This window comes from Anastrepha ludens, chromosome 4, assembly GCF_028408465.1.
Source record: "Anastrepha ludens isolate Willacy chromosome 4, idAnaLude1.1, whole genome shotgun sequence".
Taxonomy (NCBI): Eukaryota; Metazoa; Arthropoda; class Insecta; order Diptera; family Tephritidae; genus Anastrepha; species Anastrepha ludens.
Window position 1 is genome coordinate 13,706,063 of NC_071500.1, and position 19,777 is coordinate 13,725,839.

Sequence of the window (19,777 nt, forward strand, 5' to 3'; positions counted from 1 at the left end):
AAATCGTTGCATGGTTTTTAGCACAGAGAGGGAGAGGTGAATTTCCACTTACCTGTATACGTACGGCCCAACCTCCTCTACAATGGGCATGGCACCTTGTTGAATCTTTTGTGCATTGGTTACGTTGAAGATATACACCTTGAAGGTCAACGGCTGGGGTAGTTGCACGAACCGCTTGTACTGTTCTGAGCCATCCGCAATAATGACACTCTGGGGAAGAGAAATATGTGAAATGAAGGTGGTGAGAAATCGATTAATTGTCCGATATTTCTTTTTTACTTGAGTGGCTATAAATTACAACAATTAATTAAATGAGTTCGAGTGATCAGGTAGATAGCAAAAAACAAAAAAAAAAAAAAAAAAAAAAAATATAAAAAAAAAATTAAAAAAAAAAACGAGTACGTTTAATTATCCTATGACATACGGACACGCCAGCAGAGCGTACAAATTTTGAATTGATGAAAAGGTGGGTAATTTTGTTTGCGTGAGATAATCAAGGCAAGTAATAAAATCGAGCTTCTGCTAACGGGTGATTTTTTAGCTATTATCTTTTTAAACAGTTGGTTTAAACAGCTGATGTATAATTTAACCATGAATCGCCTTACAAACGAACAACGCTTGCAAATCATTGAATTTTATTATAAAAATGCGTGTTCTGTTAAGAAAGTTTATCGTGCGCTTCTTCCATTTTATGGTCAGTTTAATCGACCCACTGAAGCGGCTATTCGATCTATTGTGACTAAATTTAGAACCAAATGTACATTATTGGACATCAAACCACCGACACGCTTACGTAGAGTCCGAACTGAAGAAAATATCGCCGCTGTAACGGTCAGTGTTAATTATGAACATCAATTATCGATTTGTTGCCGTTCGCAGCAATTGGGCCTCTGTTACTCAACAACGTGAAACATTTTGCGAAAGGATTTAGGTGTGAAGCCTTTCAAAATACAGCTGGTGCAAGAATTGAAGCCGAACGACCTACCGCAACGCAGAATTTTTGGTAAATGGGCTCTTGGAAAGTTGGCCGAAGATCCACCTTTTTATCGAAAAATTGTGTTCAGCGACGAAGCTCATTTTTGGATCAATGGGTACGTGAATAAGCAGAATTGTCCATTTTGGTGTGAAGATCAACCAGAAGAATTGCAAGAGCTACCAATGTACCCAGAAAAGGTCACAGTTTGGTGCGGTTTACGGACTGGAGGTATCATTGGACCGTACTTCTTCAAAGATGCTGCGAATCGTAACGTAACTGTGAATGGTGAGCGCTACCGTGAAATGATATCCAACTTTTTTTTGCCCAAAATGCAAGAGCTTGACTTGCATGACATGTGGTTTCAGCAAGACGGTGCCTTATGCCACACAGCACGCGTAACAATGGACTTGTTGAGGGGCGAGTTCGGTGAACATTTTATTTCACGTTCGGGACCTGTCAATTGGCCACCCAGATTGTGCGATATAACGCCTTTAGATTATTTCTTGTGGGGCTGGTGCTATGTTAAAGCTCATGTCCATTCAGACAAGCCTGCTTCAATTAACGCATTGGAAGACAACATTAAAGCATTTATATGTGAGATACCGCCCGAAACATTGGAAAGAGTATGCCAAAATTGGACTAGGCGGATGAACCATTTGAAGCGCAGTCGCGGTCAACATTTGCATGAAATAATCTTCAAACATTAAATTTCGAAATTATCGATTTAAATAAAAATGGCATGCATTTTTCTGAATTTTACGTGTGTTTTTTTGAAAAACTTCCCTACATCTCTTAAAAAATCACACTTTAGTTACATAAAAACACTTAGCTAATTTATTTGCATATCCAATTTTATCTCTTATGGCTTTCTCATAAAAAATAAGTAACGTAATTTGCTCGCAATTTTGACGCAATTTCAATAAAAGTGTAATCGTTAGGGATTTGCGAAATTATCGGCATTTGCATTTTTCCCTACTCATTACATATTGTACTTAGCAAAATATCAAACAATACGAGTATATAATTATTGACCCCTTGGCTCGGTGCCCTGAAGATAATCTGAAATATCTCAACAATTTCACGCGAGCTGCCAACGCTTATTAAGCTAATTTATTGAAAGCAGCACATTGTTTTTGTTACTTAGGCTAATTAGTATTATCTGGGGCCTTTGACCCTGGCGTTCGAGTTGGATGTGCGTTTCAAATACTTCATAAATTAAGAAAATTTAATATCGTTTTGAAAGTGAGCGTTGAGAATAAAAGTTTTATGCCAGTGATATTAAAAAAATTCTCATAATGAATATTCATATTTCACTTGGTTTGTCTTATCAACCATCGATTTGAAATTAAAAATGTGGAGCTTGTACTTGGATATTTGTGCATGTGAATATATTGCAATTTTAATGCGGGCATCTTTCAAATACTGTACACCTCCTATTTTATTCAGCAAAGCATTTTGAGGTTTTTGTGGGTTTCCATTTGAGTTCTATGGACTTTTGATTTTTAGATTTTGTTGTACAAGGTGGCGTAAAATTAAGAACCTTATCGGAAAATTTATAAGTTTTGAAAATGGCGTCACACGTCAATCGTTTTTGACACTTGTAAAGGAGGACACTAAGTAAAGGAGCGCTTAAAGGTCAAAAACGGATTTTTAAAAATGTACTCAAAAAGAAATTTTATATTTTTAGTTGCAGCAAACGATGACTAATTTTGCGCTACCTTGAAAAAACCTTTGTTAATAAATCTAGTGGGGAGTAAGCTGGAGCTTCTTAATATATTAAAAAAAGGCTAAACTTAAACTAAAAAAATTTGAAATAAAACAAGGTGGCGCAAGTTTTATAATTTTTGAAAATGGCGTCGCAGGTCAATCATATTTGGGAACTAAACAGCTGCAGTATAAAAATAGGCTAGCAATAAAACGCATAAAGATCAAAATAAAGATTTCCATTACTCAAAACAATTTTTTTCTATTTAGTAGAAAAGTTAGCCAAAAACAATTGTGCTCATTAATCTTACGCCACCTTGTTTGTTGTTATTTTTTTTCTTCATAAGAGTAATTAGAAGTTATAAAACATTTTGTTATTAAAGCTAAAACTGTCTTTAAAAAATATGTTTTCCATTTTCTCATTTTTGAATATTCGGCATTCTTCTTCTTCTTAATTGGCGCTATAACCGCTTATTCGATTTTGGACGAGTGTAACAAAGCGCGCCAGTCGTTTGTTTCTCGTGCTAACCGGCGCTAGTTGGACAGACCAAGTGAAGCCAAGTCCTTCTCCACCTGATCTTTCTAACGCAGAGGAGGTCTTCCTCAACTACTACCAGCTGGTACCGCATCGAATACTTTCAGAGCCGGAGTGTTTGTATCCATTCGGACGACATGACCCAGCCAACGTAGCTCATCGTTCCATCGCCTGCGATATTCGCCGCTGCCAACGTGCAAAGGTCCAAAAATCTTACGCAGAGTCTTTCTCTCAAACACTCCAAGGGACACCTCATCGGATATTGTCATCCTCCACTCTTCTGCGTCATACGTTAGGACGGGCATGATGAGAGCCTTGTAGAGCGTTAGTTTTGTTCATCGAGAGAGGACTTTACTGCTCAGTTGCCTACTTAGTCCAAAGTAGGACTTGTTGGCAAGAAATATTCTACGTTGGATTTCAAGGCTGACATTGTTTTCGGTGTTAATGCTGGTTCCTAAATACACGAAGTCTTTTACAACCTCGAAATTATAACTGTCAACAGTGACGTGGGTGCCGATACGCGAGTGCGTCGACTGTTTGTTTGAAGACAGGAGTTACTTCGTTTTGTCCTCGTTCTTTGGCATTGGCTTCGTGGTAATGTCCGCGATTATTGAATATTTTTTGCAAAACATATTAATATTCAGCCACCATCTACATGAAATCCACTACTCTCTGGAAGGCAACTGAGTGATGACTGAATTGCGGTTGTGTTAACCTCTTCATGCAGCTTATGAAGCTCATTAGGTGGTTAATATCAACGCTATATTCGATCCCAGGGCTCGGATTGTTGCTTGGCTGTCGGAGTATTATACAAATGAGCAGCCAATCAGCCACTTCTTCGATAGCGGCTACTCTTGCTTGGAATACACTGAATTTGAGTCTGATAAGGGAGCTCTACGCAGAATACTCCTCTGGCATCTCTTCTATCCAACTTCGGGCCATCCGCGAACAAGTTCACTAGGTCCTGCCTCCAAATGCTGCACCCCTCCCACTATTCCTTTCATGTAATGTAAGTGGAGATTGCCCTCCTATGCTGCACCCCAAATGCTGCACCCCTCCCACTGTTCCTTTCATGTAATGTGAGTGAAGATTGCCCTAATGGATTAAGCGTCAAGGGAATGAACTCAAACTTTCTGAGGATACTTGTATGTCGGTAAGTAAGACCAAGCCTGTAGTCCGAGTATCTTAATCTGATTGCGGCACGTGCAGTGACAGTTTTTCCGGTGGTTTATATAGGTACAGACAGGTACATATAGCATTGCGTTAAGCGCTAGAGTAGGAGTTGTTCGAAGCGTCTCACTGATTCTAATGAGAGCAGACCTTTGAACTCCCTTGAGCTTTTTCACCCACGTCGTCCTCTCCCTTGTATTTCTTCAGACAAGGACTGTGTACAGTATAATGGGTTTTAAATATAATGGTATTATAGAGCCAAAATACAACTCTGGGGTGCGATACTGCTGCCTTCCTTATTCTCTCCTCAATGTTGGCCTTTCATTCTGTCAAAAATTATACATACGAGTAAGTATTTCAACTTGTCAGAAAGCAGTTCGAAGCGAAAGCACGGGAGCGCCTCGTATTGTGAGGAGTTGAGGTCTGGATATTTTATATTTTTTCGTAAATATGACGAACTCCGTGTTGAGTTGATATCCAAGATATCTATGCATTTAATCGTGCATAAATTGCTGAAATTTACTTGCCCATTTAGAACTCTCTCTAAAATGAAAAAAATAGCTTTGGTGGACATCTGATTTATCTGTGCTTGGGGCTTCGTGCCGCTGCCTATTTAATAAGGCTAGAAGAATTAAGTCTCCCCCATCATGGGTACTGTATAAGAGAGGGCTAGGAATATTTAAGACCGAAAATACTAAGGCTAAAAGGGATTCTCGGGGAAGCTTCTGTAAAAGTATGGAATATTTCTATGAGTCTTCGGGGATTACATGAATTCTCAAGGGGGTTCCACTTCCTTGGGGTACCTAAGAGATGAATCGGAATGCTGGGGGATTAGCGGCGCGGAGTCACTAAAGCTATTTCTCAATGCTCACTTTCTTCCGACGAATCTATGTAGTATCTAAACACACCAGGTGCGGAAGCGCATCAGTGCTTTTCGCAAGCTTGGCTGTTTGCTGGGTAACCGCCGCTTGGCTTGACCTGCAGGCGATCCGCCTGGCATTATACATGCATAGCTGTAGTAATCTGCGGAGGTCTTATGTTTTAGGATGCCTTAGGTCGACTCCTACCTAAGCGAGCTACAAAGCCGGGGGCTATATCCCAAAATTGCGGCGGGATATGGGGTTTGGCTTCATACTCAAGGCAGTTCGAAGCTTACATATGATAGGGTTTCAGCACAATCAGTCTTTAATCCCTCTTGCCGAAGACCCTTGTGAAACTGATTAACTTGCACATAAGAAGTGAAATTCCCAGGGGCGTCTTCCTCGACATTGAGAGGACTTCTAATAATATCCTCCCGGAAGCAATCAAAAAGCCTAGGGATTATCTGGGTACCGACCTTGTTAGGTTTATTAACAGAATGCTTAGCGACACAACGGTCGTGGCAGAGTGGGGCAGCAGCTCTCTGCCGGCAAATAAGTAGGGGTACTCCGCAAGGCGGTGTTCTATCACCATTTTTTCGGGCTGTCGTTGCCAATAACTTGCTTCAGGAGCTGTTGAGAAGGGGCTGCAGGATGATTGCGTTTTGGATACTTTGGAGATATCATATATATAACCTGTATTAAATATATATATTAGGTGCGCAACTAAGTTCCCGCTGTTTGTCAATAGATGTCACCAGCAGTGTGTGCTTGGCGATTCTTACTTAACCTAAACGTCATAAACCAAGCTTGGACATATGGTAAGCAAACTGCTTCGACACATTAGTGATTTGGTTTTGTGAAAATGTCTGATTTTGTGCCGAATAATCGTCATTTGCGGGAAGTGTTGATTTTCCTCTTTCATTCGAAAACAACGGCGGCTGAAGCGCATCGAGAGCTACAAAAAGTTTATGGAGGTGCTGCTTTAATTGAAACAAAGTGCCGAGATTGGTTCCATCGCTTCAAAGACGGTGATTTTAATGTTGACGACCGTCCGCGTAAAGGAAGGCCAAAAACCTTCAAAAACGTTGAATTGGAGGCATTGCTCAATGAGGATCCGTGGCAAACGCAAGAAGAGCTTGCTTCAATATTAGGAGTTACCCGCCAATCCATTTCCAAGCGATGCAATCTTTGGGAATGATTCAGAAACAGGGGACTTGGGTTCCTTATGAGTTAAAACCAAGGAATGTTGAACGTCGTTTTTTCGCCTAAGTGCTCCAGCGGCAAAAAAGGCTAAAAGGAAGGGTTTCTTCATCGTATAGGGACGGGTGATGAAAAATGAATTCATTACAGCAATCCAAAGAAAAAAGGGTCATGGGGGCTGCCCGGTCATGCTTCTACGTCGTCGCCTCTGCCGAATATTCACGCTGCGAAAGTTATGCTATGTATTTGGTGGAACTAAATTGGTGTCATTTATTATGAACTGTTAAAACCAAGCAAAACCATCACTGGGGATCGGTATCGACTTCAATTGATGCGATTGAGCCGAGCACTGCGCGAGAAGCAGCCGCAATATGCGGAGTGACATGAAAAAGTGATTCTAGAGCTTGACAACGCTCGGCCTTACGTTGCCAAACCCGTTAAAACCTACCTGGAAACACTGAAATGGGAAATTCTACCCCACCCGCCATGTTCTCCAGATATTGCGCCGTCCGATTATCACCTGTTCCGATCTATGTCGCATGGTCTAGCTGACCAGCAGTTCCATTCATGTGAAGACATCAAAAAATGGCTTGATCCGTGGATAGCCTCAAAAGATGAACAGTTTTACCGCGACGGTACACGAGATCTACCAGAAAGATGGGAAAAAGTAGTAGCCAGCGATGGGCAATACTTTCAATGATTCACTTGCAACCACTTTTTCAGAATAAAGTTATATTTTCATCAAAAAAACAGCGAGAACTTAGTTGCGCACCTAATATATGTATATACATACCTATGTATATTGGCGCGTACATCATTTTTGGAAGTTTGGCCGAGCTCCTCCTCTAATTTGTGGCGTGCGTCTTGATGTTGTTCCACAAATGGAGGGACCGACAGTTTTACCCCGACTCCGAACGACAAATATTTTTTACGAGAAGCTTTTTCATGGCAGAAATATACTCGGAGGTTTGCCTGCCGAAGGGTGACCGCTATTAGAAAAAATTTTGTTTTTTTTTTGGTGTTTCAACGAGATTCGAACCTACGTACTCTCTGAATTCCGAATGGTAGTCATGCACCAACCCATTCGGCTACGGCCGCCCGGTTATACCTACCAACTCTTAATAAGAGGAAAAATGTCTACCGATTTTAGTAGGAAAATCGAAAAACAGCAAAATAGTTCCAAATTAGCGAAGCGTTAATGACCAAAGGAAATTTTGAAGTTAGTAAGTACATAGTTGAACCGAGCAAGAATATGTTTCGAGTGCCTAAACACTGCCCTGTGTGTCTTACAATCCGGCAAATATTCAACTTTTCTGGAGTTGCATGGATAGAATTTGAGTTAAAATCGTTTTGACACCTTCTTGTTGCCATCCTTTTCTAAGTGGTTATACACCTTTTATATATTTGTGTATCTTTCAAATTCGATATCGAAATGACTTGCGCATCGTTCTCTAGTATCATAGAAATGTAGTTGCATAATCTGTATTTGTTCGAAAATTATTTTCTGGCCCTTCAGCGTTCTAAAATTCTTTTCTGAACACTCATCCACTTCAACTTCTCATAAATTATGCATTCACCTTCTAAACGGCATTGGATCAGAATGCGCTTTAATTTATGCGTCAATGTAAATATGTGGCAATTTGAACATTCCTTGCATAAAAAATACCAAATAAAATTTTATTGTCCTCACCATCAATCCAAATGAATTTTTAAACCTACTAAAAAAAACCGAATTGGTGGCCAAATTGAAAATAGTCACCTCGACTTGAATTGCGTTCTTCTAGGACGCAAGAATGCATCATTGACAGTCAAAGACAGACAACAAAAACAAAAAAATTTAAAGTATTGTAATTTGTTTTTGTACTCCAAAAGTAGCAACCAAATGCATTCTCAATGCTCATAATTAAAATTCTGTCTGCGTTGGGCCATACAAATAATTGGGGCCACGGCAGCCGGCCTGAAGGAGAAGTATCGTAGCAGAAGTAGCAATAAATACATACAACAACACCAACAACATGCCCATTATTGTGATCACAACTTGACTAATTTACATTTACTTAGTTGGAACAGCCTACACTTCTGTTCTGTTGTCATATTTTAGCGATCGGTGTTTGTAGTTGTTTTTTCGGTTTTTCTTTTTTTCAACTAACAACGGATACCAGGGTAAAAAATTGGAACTGAAGTTTCATGTTAAGTTATTTTAAGGCTGTTCGCATGCAAAACATGCATAAATAATAATAATTTAATGGCGCAAAAGAAGGCACTTAATTTTTACCATTTGGCACTTTTGAGCGAAATATTTATGTTTATAATGAGCAGTTATGTGCGTCATCGTTTAGAATTTATCGCGCATGCTAATATTATAAATAATTAAAAATACGTATTCGTGATATAAAACTAATATTTCGAGACATTATATCTAATTTTTAATAGTTTTTTGAAAAATCAGCACTCAAGCTATTTTCTAGTAGTGGAATTTTGGCAAATCAACTCTTGTGAAATTAGGTGATTTTGCTTTTAGTTCAATAAATCATAAGTTTTCCCAGAAAAATTCAATATTTTTAATAAAATTTTATTAAAATAATTGTCGAAGCTAAGACTGAAAAAGTTTAATTGTTTAAATCTTATGTTAGAACTCTTCAATGTAGCGATAAAGTGGGAGAAAATTGTAAGTAGACTTGGGCTGTTTTATGATAAGTTCACAGATTTTATCTCAATGTGAAAGTTTCATCAAGATCAGAAAAAAAGGTGAATAACACTGTGCGACAGCAATTTTTGGCCCCAAACCATACCAATTGGAAATGAAAGGACTCATGTAAAGGGTGGTTAAATTTCAAGGGCCGATGTTGAATGTGAACCACACCTAATCGTCAACGACACCGTTCGACTTCTTTCTTTGGGGTTATTTGAAAGAAAAGGTGTACGTCGATAAGCCAGCAACAATTCAAGAGCTAAAGGATGAGATAATTCGGCACATTAACGGCATAGAACCTCAATTATGCCTCAGCGTCATCGAAAATTTGGACCATCGGATGGAGGTGTGCCGCCGAGGCCGCTGCGGCCATTTGACCAATATTTTGTTCCGTGCGTTATTGAACCATACTAATATTGTCATAATAAAGAGAAATGACAATAATTTCCTAAAAAATTTGTATTTTATTCAAAATCAACACTGGCCCTTAAAACTGAACCACCCTTTAGAATAGGAAAACCCCCTACTGGGTTTTCGTCTACCGGGTCACAATTTTTTTTACAGTGTATTGAAGTTTCGCATTATTGACCAACTGCCATATTAAATAATATGGTAAATCCAGTACAAATATTGACTTTTCTTAACTTTCGTCTTAGAAGACTTTTGGTAAAATTCAATGATACTTTTTTTTTGTAGAATCCCACCGTTATGTTAATTATGCTATTTAACCCATGTTTTTTTTCAAAAACTGTTCAAAAGCCCTCTTACACTGGTTATTAAAGGGTTTATATGTTCTACAAAAAGATTCCTTGGAAAATTTCACTAGGGGTTGTCAAGGACCCTGAGCACCTATGGGTTAAGCATACTTGAAAAAATGTAGCAAACACGAATGTATGTACATATTTCATGTATTCCAGAGCTGGGTTCTGAAAAAACCACCCGTTTAATTCATTTAGCTGGTGATGTTGAATTTAAGCTAAGAGGCAGGGTTCAATTCGCTGTTTTTTGGAGGTCTTATATCCGAATCTCTATCGCTATCTAACCGCACCTTCGAATACAGTTTCTGAACACCAACAAATTTCAGCTAACACTGCATGCGGGGTTTTTTTCCCCATGTATCTAATAGGACTATCAATAAGTTCGTGCGGTTTTACAACAGATGGCGTAACTTGATTATTATTCCATCGATCCACATTTCCAAACATTCATTGGAGAGCTACTGTCGTAAGGCACAAACGTCAGTATAAGTTTTTTATTTGAAGCGTAAACAACAATATTTTTACCACACTTGAAAATGTCGAATTTCGTGCCAAATAATGTGTTTTTGTGGGGAATTCTTCTTCATTATTTTAATATGAAGAAAAAAGCAGCCGAAAGTCATCGTATCTTGGTGGAAGTTTATGGTGAGCATGCTCTATCTGAGCGAACGTGCCAGAAGTGGTTTGCACGCTTTAAAAGTGGTGATTTTGGCTTGGAAGACGAAGAACGCGAGGGTGCGCCGCCAAAGTTCATGGATACCGAATTGGAGGAATTGCTCGATCAAGATCCGGCTCAAACGCAAGAAGAGGTTGCAAAAACTTTGGGAGTTGATCAATCAACCATTTCCAAACGTTTAAAAGCCATGGGAATGATCCGAAAGGTAGGCCATTGGGTGCCGTATGAATTGAAGCCAAGAGACGTTGAACGCCGTTTTATGGCATGCGAACAACTGCTTCAACGGCACAAAAGAAAGGGTTTTTTGCATCGAATTGTGACTGGCGATGAAAAGTGGGTCCATTACGACAATCCAAAACGTCGGGCAACGTATGGATACCCTGGCCATGCTTCAACATCGACGTCGGCGCAGAATATTCATGGCCTGAAGGTTATGCTGTGTATCTGGTGGGACCAGCTGGGTGTTGTGTATTATGAGCTACTGAAACCGAATGAAACGATTACGGGGGATGTCTACCGACGACAATTGATGCGTTTGAGCCGAGCACTGCGAGAAAAACGGCCGCAATACGCCGATAGACACGACAAAGTTATTTTGCAACATGACAATGCTCGGCCACATGTTGCACAAGTGGTCAAAACATACTTAGAAACGCTCAAATGGGATGTCCTACCCCACCCGCCGTATAGTCCAGACCTTGCGCCATCCGATTACTATCTCTTCCGATCGATGCAACATGGCCTGGCTGACCAGCACTTCCGTAATTACGATGAAGTCAAAAAATGGATCGATTCGTGGATTGCGGCAAAACCGACCGAATTTTTCACAAAGGGAATCCGTGAATTGCCAGAAAGATGGGAAAAAGTAGTAGTAAGCGATGGACAATATTTTGAATATTAAATTTGTAACCATTTTACGTCAATAAAGTTTCAAATTTCGAAAAAAAACCGCACGAACTTATTGATAGTCCTATTAGTAAAAAGAATACAAAAGAATTCAATAAGAAAATAATTGCTATAAAATTGTATCGTTTTTTAAAGTCACCTTTTTTCAATAGGCAAAGATACCTGATGATATCGTACACCATGCGCGTCACATTCGGTGTTGAGTTGTCTACTAAGTTCATTCAAATTAAAATGCATGAAATGAATTTTGAGCGACATGTTCACTTGAAGCTTTTCGAATGCATCCAACATAGTTTGCACATCAGACTTGTAGGTTTGTGATCTATTTTTACCTAGAAACCAAGCAATCAACTCAGTGTCTATTAAAACTTTATCCACGGCACTATAATCGGTAGATGCAATCACAAATAAGTAAATTTTTCTTTCACTTAGGCTAGCGAATAGAAATTCATATCATATCGGATTTAAAATGCTGAATTTTTACCTTTAGAACTTAAAACAATTCTACGGTAATTTTTATGTTGCTTAGGTCTCTCTCCCCTATTAAGCCATGCTTTGGTATATCCCTACAAGAATTCTAAAATCCATATTTTTGATTTAACTTTGTGAATTTTGTGTTAAACTTTTTTTATTTCGAAGAACGGGTACCCACAATTTAACTGCTTTAGAGCTTAAAATGAAATGGAATGAAAAGATTTTTTAACAGATCTAACATTTTTTAATCGGAACTATGTCGCGTCAAACACGAAAACGTTCTAAGTAAGGGGGTCGAGGTGCAAACCGGTGTGAGGCAGGGTTGCGTACTATCTCCGCTGCTTTTCAATTTAGTTCTGGATTTAGTAATGCGGCAAGCCTGTGTGACTAACAGAGGCATATCCTCGGGTATGTGTGGCCACCTGGACGATTTAGACTATGCTGACGACATATAATATGTCTGCTGTCGCATAAATATTCGCACATATCAGCAAAACTTCATGCGGTGAGCGAGGCCGCAGCACAAACTGGACTAAAAATCGCGAAGACTGAAGTTATGCGCATCAACACCAGCGAATCACAAGCTCCTCAGATTGCCAGCACACCCTTGGAAGATGTAGCACTACCTCCAAAACCGGCGGGTCAGCAGCTGACATACGTAACCGTATATCCATGCATGCTGGATAAGGTGTGGAGAGCGTCTCACATCTCCAGGCCAAACTCAAGATTTTCAATGCCAACGAGAAATCCGTAGTGTTGTATGGGTGTGAAAGTTGGAACATATCGCCATGTGTACTACAGTCGCTGCAAGCCTTTCTTAATCGTTGCCTACGCAATATTATGCACATATATTGGCCCCAGGTTATTGGTAACGCTGATCTCTGGATCGTGACCAAGCAAACACCAGCCCACATAGAAATTCAACGCTGTAAGTGGAAATGGATCGGTCACACGTTAAAAAAGCCCCATGATGACATAATAAAAACAGCACTGCATTGGAACCCCAAGGCAGCCGCAGACGTGGAGGCGTCAGATCGACGCAGAAGCAAGAAAAGCAGGCCGTGCGTGAAACGAAATTAAGTGTTTAGTAACCGATTCTTTTATAAAATTAGTAGGTATTACTATGCGATTTTCATCTCTCACTACATCTACACCAACGGTTCTAAGATGAACTGTAGTGCGGATGCTGACCTCTATTCTTATCTTCTAACTTATCCAAATCAATTATACTTCCTGACTGTGTGAGCGTGTCCCAGGCGAAACTATTAGAGAAGCATGCAAATCACCAAAAAACTACAAAAAAAATTGGTGCAAGAGTAGCTCACTTTTCAGACAATCAAGTAGCTTATAGTTTGAGACCTTGTATTCCAATTCCATTTCTTCGAAACTAGTCTTACCGTGTAGAGAGGAACTAGAATTGCTTCGTCATTGGCTTCAAATTACTCTAATATGTGTTCGGAAGAAGAAAATGACGGACACTACAACAAGAAAACCATGACCGTCGTACAACATCCAGAGGATGAATCACCTGTTAGAATGCTCTCGTCCAAGTATCTGACGTATCACTGCAACTCTTACAAGTCATTGGAAGGTAGGGGATCATGCCGCTAGACTTAACCTTCCGCCCAATTCCGTCTGCAGATGCTTTCTTTTCCACTGTTTATGCGAAGATTCAGGTATAGATAGAGCAAGACTTCGCTCTTGCGGTAAGCTTTTCCTACAGCAAATTAATGAAATCTCAGGCATAGAGATACAAAGTTTACTGCTACCTATTTTACGAAATGGATCTGACTCAAGCAAAAAAAAAAAAAAACAAACACAACTACAAACCAGTGGTAGTAAAAGCGCGGTAGTCGCTAATTAGGATTCGTATTTCAGTAGAAATAAATACTCAACTACTTCAACAACAAGATCTTCTCCAAAGTGCTCATACTCGAACCAAGGCAGACCCACAAAGGTATGTAAAGAGATGGATCGAATCTCTTTAAAGCAGAAAAGGAGTTGCCATACAGGCGGATCTCATTCAAATACTTAACTTAACTCATAAACCAATTAAGAATCGATAAGCCACATATTTTCTTTCAGGGAAGGTTCGAATTTATGAATTCTTTAAAAAGTTAATAGTTTTCGTTGGCAATTTGAAAATCAAAGGCGAAGGTCAAACTTAATTGCCACAAATACGTGTTATAAAAAGTGTTTTTGAATTTGTATCAAGTACCATAAAGTACTTCAAGTCCAAGTTCAATTGCCAATTTTGCATTGCAGTCAGGTATTTGGCCAAATGGTGGCAGCCGGCCCGTAAATTAATATCCATCGAAGTGTGGCGCAATTTCAACAAAATCTGCATACAAAGTGTATATGTCAATGCATCGGAGTCCACAAAGTAAGCGAGAAAAAATAACAAAGCTATGCATGTGTGCGTAAGTTAGTGTCTATTAGTGACTTTAAATTACTGACACAAGAAAAAAAATTAAATAAAATAAAATTAACGACACCTACGAGGGCGAGCTACTAATTAAACTGGGGAATAAGCAGAACTTCTGAATTGTTGCAGATTTATGGTAGAAATATTAAAATTATGCTTCAAAATTAAAACTATACCACCAATTGTGTTTTATATTTATTTCTATCTGAGTATATTAACAACTGAAGTGCCAAATGCAAGGGAAGAGGAAATTTGAAGCGTAATTGATGGCATTCGTTTAGTTAATTTACGCAATGGAACAGAAACAATTATTTTCCCTAAGTAAACCACTTTGACTAATTACCTTTGCAAGCCAAAAGCATAGACAAAACGAGCTACCAACAAATTCCATGTGTAGTGCACGAGGGTCATGCCTCATGCTGCCAAACAAGTGGATCTAACGCGAGTCGAAAAATTAGCTGCTGGGGAAGTTCGAGGCGCAACTTTCCAGGAAAAAAAACAAAACGACGAGTAAGTGCACACGTTTCTTCACAATGGTGTCACTGTGAAAATTGGTAAAGAGTTTGGTCAATCACATGCACATAAATACATAGAGAGCATGTGTGGCAATTAAAGTGTACGAACTCAACGACACAATGAGTTTCATGTGCCAGCAAATAAGTTTGAGTTATTGTGCACATAGGCGGACGGGGGGACAGACGTGGCTAAACCTACTCCTTGAATTATTCTGTGTTCAGATACTAAAAGGCGTTATTATTTATGTAATTTCATTAATTTGGTTCTATGACTTGGAGTCCAAGACTTAACCGTTTTCAAGATATTCGAGTTTAAAAATAAATTAAAAAAAAATGTTTTTTTTATTTTGCTCTACGCCCATTTTTTTCTAAGCGTTAGTTCAAAGAATCTATTATTTTTTGTGTTTTTAATAGGACTATGAATAAGTTCGTGCGGTTTTTTTTCGAAATTTGAAACTTTATTGACGTAAAATGGTTACAAATTTAATATTCAAAATATTGTCCATCGCTTACTACTACTTTTTCCCATCTTTCTGGCAATTCACGGATTCCCTTTGTGAAAAATTCGGTCGGTTTTGCCGCAATCCACGAATCGATCCATTTTTTGACTTCATCGTAATTACGGAAGTGCTGGTCAGCCAGGCCATGTTGCATCGATCGGAAGAGATAGTAATCGGATGGCGCAAGGTCTGGACTATACGGCGGGTGGGGTAGGACATCCCATTTGAGCGTTTCTAAGTATGTTTTGACCACTTGTGCAACATGTGGCCGAGCATTGTCATGTTGCAAAATAACTTTGTCGTGTCTATCGGCGTATTGCGGCCGTTTTTCTCGCAGTGCTCGGCTCAAACGCATCAATTGTCGTCGGTAGACATCCCCCGTAATCGTTTCATTCGGTTTCAGTAGCTCATAATACACAACACCCAGCTGGTCCCACCAGATACACAGCATAACCTTCAGGCCATGAATATTCTGCGCCGACGTCGATGTTGAAGCATGGCCAGGGTATCCATACGTTGCCCGACGTTTTGGATTGTCGTAATGGACCCACTTTTCATCGCCAGTCACAATTCGATGCAAAAAACCCTTTCTTTTGTGCCGTTGAAGCAGTTGTTCGCATGCCATAAAACGGCGTTCAACGTCTCTTGGCTTCAATTCATACGGCACCCAATGGCCTACCTTTCGGATCATTCCCATGGCTTTTAAACGTTTGGAAATGGTTGATTGATCAACTCCCAAAGTTTTTGCAACCTCTTCTTGCGTTTGAGCCGGATCTTGATCGAGCAATTCCTCCAATTCGGTATCCATGAACTTTGGCGGCGCACCCTCGCGTTCTTCGTCTTCCAAGCCAAAATCACCACTTTTAAAGCGTGCAAACCACTTCTGGCACGTTCGCTCAGATAGAGCATGCTCACCATAAACTTCCACCAAGATACGATGACTTTCGGCTGCTTTTTTCTTCATATTAAAATAATGAAGAAGAATTCCCCGCAAAAACACATTATTTGGCACGAAATTCGACATTTTCAAGTGTGGTAAAAATATTGTTGTTTACACTTCAAATAAAAAACTTATACTGACGTTTGTGCCTTACGACAGTAGCTCTCCAATGAATGTTTGGAAATGTGGATCGATGGAATAATAATCAAGTTACGCCATCTGTTGTAAAACCGAAACGAACTTATTCATAGTCCTATTAGTTAAAGTGTATGCCAATTAATGAAAATAATCAATACATGACTTGAGACCTGGACTGGTTACTGCTTTATAAAGTTTTGAATTTACGATTTTTCATTAATTGTTTCCTAACTCACTTCAATAAAAAAAAAAAAATTATATGAAAGGTAGGTAGGTGGGAGAAATAGTTGAAGTACCACTCTGTAACTCCCCAAATAGCACTGAAGCGCCGTTTTGATACCATTTTGAGAACTCTAACAGGTAGATATCTGCAGCCAGCCAGAGCAGTTAATGTAATGGAGAAGATTGATGAGATTTACAAGGTCCGGCACTCGAAGTGTAACCAACTTCAGACCGCTGATACAAGGGCGACAAGGGCAACAAGGGCATCCATCATCTGTGTCTTAGTTGGCTAAATGACAGTGCAGAGTATTATTTACAAGCGCGCGGAGGTATTTTGTCGATGGATTTCAAAGGTAATCGTGTGATTGCATTATATTTGGCTGGAAAATCACAACCAGCGTTTGTTCGTGAGCTCGAGCACCTTAAAGTAAATAAAGTTTTTCTTTATCGCACCATAATTCGTTACAATAATACTGGTAGCAACGCAAAACGTCATGGAGGTGGTCATCGAAAGACAGCAACGTCACGTGAAATGGTTGAAAAAGTGAAGAGGCGACTTGAGCGAAATCTCTGACGAAGTGCCAATAAAGTGAACTGAAAATATCTGAAATGAAAAGTGATTTCAAAGTCTAGTCTTACAAGATCCAAAAGGCGCATGATCTCACACCAAAGCAGCAACAAGTCAGACTTGAGAGAGCGAAGGAGTTGCTTCGGTTGGCCGAAAGCGGTAAATTTCCGAATCTTGTGTTTTCTGATTAGAAAATTTGTCAAATTGAGCAATTCGTTAACTCTCAAAACGATAGGGTTTATTTGACCGACCGTTCATACGAGAATTTGAGTCATCGATCGGCCACCAGGAGGTAGCACCCACCACAGGTAATAGTTTGGTTCGCTGTGACCACAGATGGGCGCTCTCCAATCGTTTTCATCGAGTGTGGCGTCAAAGTAAATGCGAATGTTTGATCGGGAAAGTATTCTGGAGGTTGCTTTGAAGCCGTGGGCAGTCAAACATTTCGGTGGCAGACCCTGGACGTTTCAACAAGACTCGGCACCGTCTCATAAAGTTCGAGTGAATCAAAAATGGCTAAAAAGCAACGTTCCGAACTTCATAACGTCCACACAATGGCTCTCAAATTCACCAGACGGAGATCCGATGAATTATTCTCTTTGGGCCACTTTGGAGAGCGAGTTCCGGGCTAAAAGATTCACCAGTCTCGAGGCGCTGAAAAAAGCCATTGTCCGCGAGTGGACTAAAGTACGTGCAAGTCACATTCGGGCAGCTTGCAATTCGTTTGTGGACCGCCTCAAGGCCATAGTCAAGGCAAAAGGTGGTCACGTCGAGCAAAAGTAATTTGATTCTTAATTTTTTTTCATTTTCACACATTTTTTACTTTGAATTGAATAAAAGTAATTTTTCAAACTAAATGTATGGCCTTTTTAATTGGTTACATTTCGAGTGCCGGGCCCTGTAGGCTGGCGTCCCCAGACTATCGAAGAAAGGAGCACCCAGGAACCTTAATTGTCTAGTTGCCAAACCGCGACATTTACAGAAATGTCTTCTCTGAAAGGTCCCCACAGCTTCTGCAATGGGGGTTGAATGGAAACTTCGTTTTTTCGCATGTGTGCTGATCGTCTGATGCCCGGTAAACATAGCTACGTGCTTGGAAATCGAATGGTGTGGAGCCCCCAAGACTTTCTGAGCCCTCCGTCTATTGTACTGGTACCAAAGGGTTTTCGAAATAGCACACGTAGGAATGGAGCTCCATCTCTTCTCTACTTTTCTGAGAAATTAGTTTTACAATCCCTCTTTAACAACAGTCAGAGGGATACTGATGACCGGAGGTCTCTGAGACCAATTCAATCCCCTTTCTGGCAAGCTCACCAGCAATTTCATTTTCCTCTATGCTCTTATGACTTGGAATCAAGATCAGAGAAATAGTTAGTACCTGCTTACACAAGAGATTTGATGTCCTCTTTACATGTATGGAACCTATTCAGCACATTTTTTTTAAAACGTGTATGCTCTCAAACAAAGAACACTGTTCACACAACCTTATAAACAACTCTTTGTGCCCGACACCCCACAGCTAGCAAATCCAACAAAGCATTCTTATCTGATTTGCGACTTTTAACTATTTGCAACGAGGTTTTAAGCTGGCACCCGTTGCACAAACCAGTAGCTTGAGTGAACTACTCCTCAATTTTCGTGCTCATGACCACGGCCGTTGATGGTGAAGCGTAAAATACGTTGAGTCAAACCATTGCTCATCATTATCCTATTTTAAAATTAATAACACACATTCTTATAAACAAACCGCCTTAAAGCCCTGGGGTATATTGTTTACGTGATAACAACAACTCATAACATAACTCAATTGGTGCGCATGCGAGTCGCGTGCGTCTTTTTCAATGGATTTTCTTCACACTTTGCCTGAGCCCAAAGAAGAATTAAATAATGAGAAATGTTGTTGTAGATTAGTGCAGCTTATTATGAGTAATACAAAGTTGTTTTTGTTGTTGTAACTATTTTCCAATTCAAATTTTTCGCACGTTTCGGTAGCATTCAAAAGCACACTCGTGTTTGAAGCGTAGTCTGTCACACACACACATACGCACACTCATATGTATACACAGAGGCAAATCCAACAAGCAGTAGCGTAGCAACAAAGGCGATGACGTTAGCAACACGTTTGCCTGAAGTAAATGTTGCGCAACATGTTTATGCATTTCGCTTTGGTGCTTGTCACTTACCACACATATGCATGTAAACATGTACATATGTATGCATGTATGCATGTTGGTTGAAATGTGTTGGTAATTGATTTGAAATTTTCGACGTATGTATTTATTGTTGTAGCTCTTGAATTCACTTTTCTGTTGTTGGTAAGGTTAAATATAAAATAGCACAGCGACGGTTTTCAGCCAAATACTACATGGCAAGCAATTTTTGGTTTGGTTGAATTTTGGGGCCATTGTCAATGAACTTATTTTTTTACGCACAAATTTTGTATTTTTTCATTTGATTTGTTTTAATTTTTTTTGCAAATTTTGTTTTGATTATATTTTGCTAATCATTTATTTACTGT

General features: G+C 39.6%; 1 protein-coding gene across 2 annotated transcripts in view; it reads right to left on the minus strand.

Moving 5' to 3' along the window:
- LOC128860283 (sensory neuron membrane protein 2) overlaps positions 1 to 19,777 on the minus strand; it is a 96,366-nt gene that overhangs the window by 65,649 nt on the left and 10,940 nt on the right. For both annotated transcript variants that reach the window (XM_054097706.1, XM_054097707.1), the window contains one exon: positions 53 to 210. In XM_054097706.1, the coding sequence (XP_053953681.1) occupies positions 53 to 210 (158 nt within the window). The remainder of the gene's footprint in view (positions 1 to 52; positions 211 to 19,777) is intronic.